This window comes from Ischnura elegans, chromosome 2 (genome assembly GCF_921293095.1).
Source record: "Ischnura elegans chromosome 2, ioIscEleg1.1, whole genome shotgun sequence".
In the NCBI taxonomy this organism is placed as follows: Eukaryota; Metazoa; Arthropoda; class Insecta; order Odonata; family Coenagrionidae; genus Ischnura; species Ischnura elegans.
Genome location: NC_060247.1, coordinates 139,371,617 through 139,383,041, shown reverse-complemented (window position 1 = coordinate 139,383,041; position 11,425 = coordinate 139,371,617). Strand labels below are relative to the sequence as shown.

At 43.4% G+C, this 11,425-nt stretch overlaps 1 protein-coding gene across 1 annotated transcript; it reads left to right on the top strand.

Moving 5' to 3' along the window:
* The first annotated feature begins 1,394 nt into the window (after positions 1 to 1,394).
* Positions 1,395 to 10,881, top strand: LOC124174166. The gene is made up of 2 exons (XM_046553275.1): positions 1,395 to 1,953; positions 10,053 to 10,881. The coding sequence occupies exons 1-2, from the start codon at positions 1,476 to 1,478 to the stop codon at positions 10,406 to 10,408; spliced, it is 834 nt and encodes a 277-aa protein (XP_046409231.1). The 5' UTR covers positions 1,395 to 1,475; the 3' UTR covers positions 10,409 to 10,881.
* The last annotated feature ends 544 nt before the right edge of the window (positions 10,882 to 11,425 follow it).

The window sequence follows — 11,425 nt, the reverse complement described above, 5'->3', positions numbered from 1 at the left end:
GGAAAGGAGTCTGTCAGTCAAGGATAAATCCTCGTCACCGCCGGGATTAGGTCCCGGGCCCACAGAGTACGCAGTCAACTCTCCAACCCCCTCACCAAACGCATCCAAAACCAAATGTATTGCGTGTACAGAGTCAATAGGGTCGTGTTCTCAGGTCCGAAATATCAAAATTCATTGAAGGAATTCGGTGGATGGAAGGGAAATATAAGTTGTGACAAAAAAAAACAGTACTTCCTCATTCGTTTATTCATTCTCCCGTAAGTTTGGCTTAAAAAAAGGTGAAAGTTGTCACCCAATTTCCATTAGTTGGTAACGTCATTATGGCTCATTAAATAGTTCACAGATAATTGCTCATTTAGGGAAAGAAATGGTCTCAAGAGTGTGAACAAGAACGAGCCACATGCAGCCGATTTGTGGGGCCCAGGGGCAGTGGAAAATCAGTGAGCAGTTTCACATGAGTTGGTGACGTCATCAACTAATCTATGAGGGTGTAAAGCCCGTCGTTTTTTCCCCGCAAATAGCTGAAGAGGCAGGTGAGGAGTCGAGAGACGAAGAAAGCATGGGTTTCTCTATTTTTTAAGCTCTATCTCCATCAAAAATAAATGAAAATTGGTGAACGAAGCCATTGCTTGCGGGAGAAAGAGTGCGGAATGAGGCCATGGGGGGGGGGGGGGGGGGCGCCAGGGTGAATAAGCGCGAATACATTCGGAGAAGGAAGGAGGAGGAAGGCGCAGAGCATGACGGGCGGAAGTGCGCGGCGACAACCAACCAACTCACACACAAATCCATCGCGATCATGAATTGTGCGTGGCTCGCCGAATTAGCGGATGCGTGCGAGTGTGGGTCGCCTCGTCTCCCACGCACCAAATGCGCACGCAATCCTCGTCTATGACACTCCCAAACTCACCTCCCAACATACATACATACATACACGCACACATGCATCACACAGAGAGTCCTTTTCTCAAGAAAGAGAGAAAGAAGACACTCCTCATGCTCCACTTCTTTTCGGCGCCGCCTCCAGCAGTGACGTACCCCTCCCACCCCCCCTTCCCTGCGGCCAACGAGGAAGACAATTGAAGTGGGGGGAAGGTGGAGTGGGCCGCGCTTCTATGTAGCCGAGGCGTGTTGGGGGAGATAATGGGAATGGGGCGGTGGGGGGAGCACAATACACTCCCCCCCCTCTAATACGCGGACCCGCGCCAAACACAGTGTGAGCCTCTAGAAGGAGAGAGCGGGCCCTTAGAGTGCTTTGAGTCAGGGGTGGAGGGGGGGATGAGAAGAAAGAACGAAGAGGACATAGAGGGCGGGAGTAGTGGGGGGGTCCCTTCCCCCCCCCCCCCCAGGCAGCATAAAAGGGCGCTGTATAGCCATGGCCTATCGTCACTCAACCACCGGACTTCCTCCGCTCCACAGCCGCCAAGTGTTTCGGTTATTCCGCGGGAAGAACAACGTGCTTTTTTGTTGCAGCCATCATGAGATTGTGGATTACCCTTTTGGCGTCAGCGTGCGTCGCGACGCTCGCACTGGGCGCCTCCATCGCCGACAACGAGGTGACCGATGGCAGGGCCATGGACGAGTCCTCGTCGGCCGCCGCTCTCCTCGGCGACCTCCGCTTCCTCTTCCGCGTCTATTCCGAGTGCGACGCGTCGCCCGCCGGCGCCTCCTCCTGCCTGAAGCTGAAGCTCGCCACGGCCGTGGACAGGCTGTCGAGGCGAGAGAGGATGTCCATCGTGGAGGGCGTGGAGGTGGTGCGCACGGCGGGGCCCGAACCTGGCCCACCCGCCTCCGAGGAGCAGCTGGAGGCGTCGCTGCCGAGGGCGCTGGCCGATCGAGAGGCCCATCTCGACGCCCTGCTCCTCGACAAGGTCCTCGCCTTCCTGCAGACGCACACCCTGCAGTTCAAGCTGTCCGAAGCGGAGAAGCTGGGACGCAGCCTGACCGGCGAAAGTGGTATGTCTCTCAGTCCCACGCGCTTCCTCTCGACTCGCATGCTTCTCGGACGCAACGAGGAAACGATTTTCACCAAGCACTGCAAGTAACTTTGCGCGCAGTTACGCGCACGCTTGCAAAGTCATTCGCACGAATTCACCAGGAAATAAACTCATTTAGCTGAGGCCGGTAATCGAACCCTGATCTCTCTATTGCTAATTAGGTATTCCACTTACATCACCAGACCATCTTCCTAAAATTATATGAAAAAGTCTGACATTCTCCGTGGAGGGAGATGCCCAGGAGGTATAACTCATACCATACCTGACCGGCAATAGGGTTATCCGAGTTCGAATTTCGGCTAAACCAAATAATTTGATGTCCTGGTGAGATTAACTGTGTGAGACACAAATCTTCACCAAGTTCACTTGATGAAGAAGCCAATAAAACCTTTAAGATCTGAACTCGAATCGTTCGTATTTGCTTCCAATACGATATAATACCGGGAGGACTCTTGCTGCTTTATCATCGGGAGATTCTTAATTTTATACCTACAATTTGAAGCACACAATTTGGAGTCGCATCACGGTAATCTAAAAGCTTGTTTCCGTCTTCCATTGCACAGTGATTTCAAGTATTAACCATGTACGAAAGAATTGCATGAAAGTCTTTCTTATTTGAAATCCGGACTGTTTTTTGAAAATATTTTCTGCTCCCATCTTATACTTTTCGCACGGCAACTTTTGCATATCAAAGTAAAATAATGTTCTCCTCATTATTATAAATGCAATTCAAATGCGTATTTAGATTCAATATATAAAAAAATAGTATTCCAGACGAGTAGAAGACATTCGAATCATTTTTTTATTTAAAAAATGACATACAATATGCTTGAGATGGCAACGACACGTAAAAAGTAACATTTTTAGCGAGATTTTAGGTCTCCCTTAATCAATAGAAAATCTCCCTTTTCAAGCTGGTAATCTCTCTAAGTCTGAATCTGACCAACTTTCAAAAACTGGAGTGCAATAGAAGCCGAAATATTTATAAATTCCACAACTCAGTCAAAGCCATATAAATTATTTCACAATTGGCGAGGCCATTTAAAATTCCAAGGTTAAATGCTTTAGCCCAGAGCGCATTGAGTGACGATGGAATTTTTAGACTTCTAAGGATATCAAGGAGTCAAGGTAAGGGTTCCATAGAATAACTGGGTGAGAGCGTCACTAAAAGCAAAATACATGTTGTAACATAATTTCTGTAAACATAAAAGTCCGAGAGCTATTTCTTCTTAATTGCTGAAATTTATTCTTGACATTTGATATCAAAAGTGATGAAAAGCAATTAAAAACTAACAACATCTCACACCACCTTGTGGCATACGATATAAAAACAGCAATTATGCAGCAGATATGTGGAGGACAGTTTAAAAGCATGTTTCTGCGTGTTCCCTCTCATTCCAGTCAAGATTCTAAAAATCTATTTATCCAAATTTTTATGATAGGCTCCAAAGGTCACAATCATTATTTGCTTCAGCTTGGCGTTTCTCAAGCTGGCATTGCAATAACTTTTCCTGATATTATAAGTAATCATGCGTAACATAAGTCTACCATGATAAAAGGAATGCCACACATCAACTGTGGGAATAAAATAAAAATGAGGGCTTAGTTTAAATAATTATGGTAATGAAAGAAATTAAAAAATTCCATCGTCACTTAGTGTGGCCTGGGCTCAAACATTTACTCTCGAAATTCAAATTTGACATTTACAGCTTACACAGATTGAGAAGTATCAGTTTCTCAATTTTATGAATGAGCCATCGCGTAAATATTATTCTGAGACACGGATCCATTCCTAAAATCATGGAGAATTTGTTTTAGGGTTTGAGACTAATTCAATCGAGCAAAAAACCTGATCTTTTTTTTTACATGCACACCCTGTCAGTTTCAAATCATTAAGGGTCATGTGAGAAAAATTTACCCTATTAACGGTTGGAGTAAAAGATTTCGTATTTATTGTACCTAGACAGACATATCTTAATGCCGTTTTTATTCTGGCCGTTAGTTTCATTGTTTTTTTAAAAATCGTACAAAAATTTCAGTCTCTTGAGACGAGTTAATTGAAAAATATTTTTTTAATTTTTCACGAAAATAATCCATGGTGTGCCAAGGACGTGGCTTCACGGAGTCTACAGCAGCTAAATGTAATGTGCCTTCAAACTTAAAAAGCATTTGCATTGACCGAGATTGGAACTCGGGTTCCGCCCAGGAAGAAGACACACTGTTAATGAGTAATTTGTAAAAATGTTAAATCTGACAACAGGATACTGAGCATTTTCTATCGCAATAAAAGTAAAAAAATAGAAAGGGACAGACAAAGCACTTGCGATATAAACAGATTAAGAAGTATCAATTTTTTTGAAAGATTCATCACGTAATTTCCATATTCCCTGCACAAGGTAATCACGGCAAATGGAGAACGAGGACTACGTAATTCTGCGTGATCTATTTCACCGACCACGGGTTGGGCGTGACAGGATCGTCAGGGATTAACACAGGTACAAATATACAGTAATTTAAAGATAGAGTGGAGTGAATTTTCAATTTGGAAATGTTCTCCGCTTTTCGTTCCACGTCGAAACCATGATTGGTTGAGCAAATTATGCGGAGTTACAAAAGCGCAGCTTTATATTTACAATGATAAGCAAATTCCACTGAGTCACGCCGGATATTACTCTTTCCTAGGTCGTGGCAATTAACCTGGCGCAAATGCGCAATACAAGGTATCAAATCTCGGTCAAGACAAGTGATTATTTCCTATGAGGAATTTCTCGCATTAGCTTCAAACAGCTATCACTTAGGCTAGAGATATTTTTCCCTCACGAAGGCCGAAATAAGTTATCTGTAAAGGGGAGTGTGTTATCATTAGGAATGAGAGGAATGCAGGATGGAGGAAGACGCCCAAAACGAACGCGCTCAAAATTCCATGTGGCGTGGCAAAAAGAGTGACGCCGAAAAAAAAAAGAAGTGGCGCGAGCCGTAACGACCGAAGTCTAAAGTTTTTGTGCGAATCGAAAACGCCTCCGGTGTTTCCTTCTCGAGTCAATGTTCAAAGTGAGATGGTCTTTCATTGGAGGGAAATAGCGCGCGAACGAGTAGGACCGCAGCGGCGGCCGCAGAATGAGTCCATCGGGATGTGCCTGATGCGAGGAAATGTGTCGATTGCCCATGCAACTCACGGACTGCATTCGAAAAAAAACTACACAGAAATGTCTTCTCTTTGTATCATCATTTCTCATCCTACCCATTGGGTCTCGGTTCATATCCTGGTGGTGGTAGAGATTCTTCCTAGTCCGCCCGATCCCTGTTTGAGAGCTCCATGAAGAGGTCTGCAATCGCAGCACTTGCACCTTTAGTTTCGTGTTGAGGCCGAGGTTCTCTCTCTCTTCACCAATCTGTCATGGCGCCAATGACCTTGGCTGTCGGTCGCCTTCTCTAAATACCATTCCAGGGTTTCCCAGAATACAGGAATTCTAATACGGATCGACTAGGATCAATTAAGAATAATGGAATAATGAATTTCACTAGCTTACTACCGATTTGGAGCCAACATCTCGTTCTTTTTAATGTATTTCGTTTCAATCATACGTAACTTTTGAGGCATTTTCAATTTTAATACTTATGGTAAGTTGAATTCTGAGACGAGAGAATAAGTTACCACCTGGCCACATTCACCGGGCCGCAATAAAAGAAACTATAGGATATGTACTACACTATACCATGCCAAACTTTTAAATTATTAAATCAAAAGTTTCCAATGGGAAATCTCTCTTTAGAATGCGCAACATTTGAAGTCAATTCATGTTATATTCTTCTTTTTCTTACACGAAGGTAGTTTCTCTTTCTCACAGCTGATTGATTGACTATAATGAATGGAATACTGAATATCAATTATTTTCACCATTCTTTTCCCTTGGGCGGTGGTCCACGAGGATAAGTTTTGAATGAGTCAAAATGATGCCTCATCTGTTGCTGCAGGAAGAGACTCTATGAATCACATAGTAGGTCAAAAGTGAAAAAAAATAATTCGAGATTAAATGCATCAGAGAAGGAATTCGACAATGTATTACAAATATGCAAACTTAAGATTGATGCATAACATCCCTCCATTTAGTTCGTTGTATTTACATTCATGTAAACAATTCTTTCCCTCAATTGAAGGTCTTCCTTGAACATGTGCTTTGATCAGAACACTAGTGACGTCATAAAGTCCTGAAAAGAGGGCGGCAAATTTCCCGTTTTCATTACCTGATAGAGAATAGATGAATGAAGACGATTTCGCTGCGCCCGATCCCTCGCATCCATATCCTGAATTTTTTCAATAAATTAAGATTTCTAGTTTGAGTAAACGACCCCGATGTCAATCGTTGTTCGACGGGAGACGGTGCTATATGGCACACGTGAGCTCTCTTCATTCGAATTCGGATTGGAAGGGTCTTCGGCATGTGCCGGAACGGAATAGCGGAATGCGGTTGGCACGGGAACTGATCCCCGTTTCCAATACAATAGCGACGTAAATAATTCATGAGTCGATTTGAATCTCAGTCAGTCGCCCTCCACTAGCAGCAGCGTGTCCCTGGAGCACAACGCGAGATAACGGCGCCCTCGCCGCTGGAGACATCTCCAGGCGACATGCCCGATAAATAATTCAAGGGAGGAGGACGGAAACCTATGAGCCCCATCCATAGACAACCTCATTTGCAACAGATGATCAACCTTGGAAAAACAGCTTCCTATCCCCCAAAATTCTCTCTTTATCGATATTTCAACTTAAAAATCATGCTCCAAAGATAATCATCAGTACAGAGACGTGACTTCCACATCTTGACTCTTCCTCAACAATACAATAACCCGTCGGCAGTCCAAATTAGTCCCTCAAGAACAAGAGGACGACGTAGAGCTGTCACCGCGGCGTCCGATTAAGATTCATTTTTGCTGCCATTAAGGGCGAATGTGAGTAGGTTTAGAAAATTAAACGCATTGTGGAAATGAGGGGAAGTGATCCTTTAAATCTTAATATTTACCGTATAATATTTACAATGATGGGAAACAACATTGAAAAGAATTGAATTTGACGGATAGTATAATCACGGAGGATGGGTAACATTATCATCGGTTCGGAGTCTTAATCGCAGCTTCTTCCTCCGTGAAATTAGGAACGCCATTCCATCTCATTTTTTTAGATGCATTGCGCGTTCGTCCAAAATAACATCGCTACATTATACAATGAATTTTATTTTGGATTATTCTACCGTACTTAATTTTGAAGTCATTCGTCATTAGTTCGATGATTGTCCCATGTTTTTCCCCAAGTAAACTTAAACAAATGAAATATTTTTTTCATTTCAATTTGCGTGTACATTTGCTTTCTCATCCACCACCTATTCCATGTCCTCCTAATGACCCAAGTATTTATCGTCAGTAGCCTATTATCCATTAGTTTCAACTAAGGACCCTAATGACTTCGAAGACTTACTTTACCGGTTATTAAACCCAGTCGTCAAGAAGCTCTCATTACTGAAGAATTTCTCTTTTTCGCTTGGGCTATTCTGCTGGCCGTTCGCTTCTTCTATTGCTGTTCAATCTGCTCCCCATTGAGCGCGACTCCTTCGCTAACTCACCATTATTTTTCCAAGGTCAACGTGGTCTTGGTCTCCCCTCTACCACTGCAAGGCAATTTCCACGCAGTGATTTTCAGCTAGCACTCTTATTTTTCCATAGTTATCCGAATTTTCTTCACGAAAATGACTCATGCTTAGTTTCTCGCACCAGGTGTCTCCCAAAGAGGAAATTGCAATTCTTGCGGCCCATTTTCAATCTTTTATTGAATTACTCATCTAATACTTGCGCTGTCATCTCGAACTTTTCTAAGTATATATAGTGGACCTTTTCAACGATAATGTGATTACGATCATGAAATATTTTCATTTTAGACTAATCTGAGATAGCATTTTCACAGCTCAAGAAATATTGATCAGGGCATTTTTTATTTAGCAAGAAAATTTCAGTATGATTTTAAAAATTCATTCCGGTGAAACTTAGAGGAAGTGTTTTAATCATAATAATAAAATACAATTGCAAATTCCACAGTTACTAAAACACATGTTGAAACGAGTTTCATAGTTCAACGCCATTTTCTAGGAGTAGGAAGACTTAGGAATTGTTGCACGAAAAGAAAGTATTCTAGGAAGAGAAATTAAAGAAATCGTCTCCGGCGATACTTTGCGAAAGTTGTTAATCCATGTATTAAAAAAGGAGAATATGGTACTGAGGTGCCAAACCCGGGTCGGTCGGCATAAAGATAGGTTTTGAAGATAGAGCTGTGATGATGAGTGAAACTTTACCATGATGAATGAAGAAAAAAATAATGTAATATTTAAGCGAGCAATTCGTCTCCAAAATAGATCGATTGAGTTTTAGTCATGCCTCCTCTTAAATAGATATGTGCACAGCTCGTGCAAGGAGCTTATTTCTAAGGGCATTGGATCGGTTAGATAGTGGGAGTGACTTTGGCAGCGCCAAGCCGGAAATGGGTGCAGGAATGGGAGTTGGAGCTCGTCTCCTTGGCCCTTAGCCGCTCCTTTGGTTCACGGCCGAATCCATCTTCTCGCCTCGACCGTTACCTTTCATTACGCGCCGCGCGCACAGTCACGGCGCCCACAACGAGGCAAGAAAAATGTATTCATCTCTCTCACTGGCCGGAGGCTGTTTGGAAAATTCGAGGAGTCAGTCAGTCCGGCGTGAAGGCCCTTCTCCGTTGGGACGATAAGACCTCGGAACACAATCGATCATTTAGGAGGCACGCAGTGGAGAATATTAAAAGGAAATTTAAAACCTCTCTCGATGTACAACAGATGTCACGCCTATAAATGCGTACACACGTATAAGCACGATTCTTTGGGAGCTACAGCCCACTCTCATCCCAAAAGCACACTCTTGCTACTTCTTTTCCGGGGCAGAAAAACTTGAACTCGATAACTCTGAATCCGTGAACTCGTTAAAATGTAAAGTAAACTTACGCGATTCGTACAAAATGCTAATGACATGCTAAAGGCGTTACGCAGATGTATCAACTAAATTGAAATAGACTGCGGCCCACTTGAGACGCTGAGGCAACGCGCTACACTTAGCTTGGAGCAATTGAGAATACATAAATTTCAGAGCAACACAGAGGACAACATTTTAGATCCCCACAATATTTCTAAGTCCGACAGAATCGATAAATTAAGAGAGACATTTTTCCGAACGGATAGATGTGGGAATTCATATTTTCTCGAGCAATAATGGACATTTTTAAACGCTACAATGGACTGCGTAAGAGCATTTCCTTTTTTACGGCTTCTGTCCTAAAATTCCCCCGCTACACGCCCGCTTAGGTGGCTTGCGCGCCAATACAAAAATTTAGACAATCCGCGATACATCTGCTGAGGGACTACTAGCCATTGGGCCACCTACCATCTGACGCTCGATTTTTCAATCACGTCACCAAATCATAAAATGTGAACTTTTATAACACTTTTAAGAGAATGGCTGAATGAGGAGCAATTTTTGTTTGCCGTGACGAATCATTTTCCTAACATCTACCTGATTAATTGCGAATTCGATTCTGCGGAAATGACGCCACGGCAACATCTAAACATTTAGGATATACTTATTAGGATTCATAGGATATACTTATTTTCGACGCAAAGATATTTTAAATAAATGCCCTTAACTATCTTCTGATAACATTTTTGAAAACCAAAGTCAAACGCAAGGTTGAGCATTCTCTGAAATTAATTTGCATCTAAAGTTTTTGCTACACGTACAGATTATGGACTTCGGTACTTACAAAAACTCTTAGTATTATTTTACTTTACATTTACTTACATGCCACTATTATTTTCTTTTACTCAGCCTGAATCACGCACATGTAAAAGAGCAATTAGTTGGGGAAAAAATTTGACGAATAGTTTAAATGACCAAATTCGATAACCCAACGGATGTACATAGTTGAAACGACTTTTATTCCCCTCTGACTTTACATAACGCGTCTTTTTTTCTCTTCTCTCCCTCCAACAGCGCGAGGTAAGCTGAAGAAGATCGGGCCCCTACTGCTGCTGCCCCTGCTGTTCGGCGCCACCCTCATCCCCATCGCCCTGGGTAAACTGGCCCTCCTCGCCGGCAAGGCCCTCATCGTGGCCAAACTGGCGCTCGTGCTCTCCGCCATCATCGGACTCAAGAAGCTGCTCGGCGGCGGAGGCGGCGGGGGCGGACACGACTCCTCCTACCAGGTGGTCTCCGGGGGCGGTTGGAACGGCGGACACTACTCCAGGAGCCTGGAGGCGGCGGTGCCCGTTCGCCCCCACGCCCCCGCTGGGGGCCTCGACGCCCAGCCCCTCGCGTACCGCGCTCACGCATCCAGGGCCATGCCATGAGCGGCACTCCGATCGACTCCCGAGACGAGACCAAAGACGCACCACGTTGACGCAAGACCACTCGACCAGCTCAAACGGCGAACAGTCAATGCATCACGCTCTTCATCTGCCAACATCCCCTCCTCACCCTACGCCACATAATGCATCGGCGAAATTTACTTTAAATTTCGCGGGAGATGCCCGAGTGCAGGGGCGGATTGAGACTGTCAACTGTTCCCTCACCACAGTAAACCTTACTCCCTCAGAACATACAAAAATATTAATCAATTACGTAGTATTCTAGTTAAGGCTTTTGTTGCAAAATTGCATATTCTTTTGATTTTCTCAAACCACCTTTATTAAAAAGTTTACTTGCATGGTGCCTCACAGGTAGCCCGCATTGAATTCCGTAAGTCCTGACAGCGACATCAGCCAACCCGTGGATCAAAGCGGTGGCTAATAGTCAATAGTAAGCTCTGGCGCGGTCAATATGTTGTCAGTACACTCTCGCCTCTCTTCGACAGGCTGCAATGCTTACAGTGGCACTTCTACTGAATTAACAGTATCCATAGCCGAATGTTCCTCTTGTCACAGATACTCAAAGAAACATTGTGTCAGAATGAAGAAAACAATCCAATGTTATCGCAACATCAGCGTTCAAATGAATGTAGCAAAGATGGACTAGCCGAGAACGAAAAATTTCACAGCTCAGGACCAGTGATAAGCATAAAATAAGCCGATTGGTACGACTTGACAAAGGACGAGACTTATGACGCATAACCTCAGCAACGTCAATACACGGGAAAGACGTCCGGAAGACGATAATTGTTCGACACATTTTTCTTCCATTAATTTATTTAACAATAAAGTTAAAAAATAATTTATTTTAATTAATGATTTTTATATGTATTTCTTGTTACATTTTATAATAAAATGTCAAATGAAATGTTTTAATAGAAAGGTCTCATTTTTCTCCCTGCCTTTTTCCTACTTCCACGATTCCGTGCATTGCCATTTATTCTGCAACTCATTCGATAA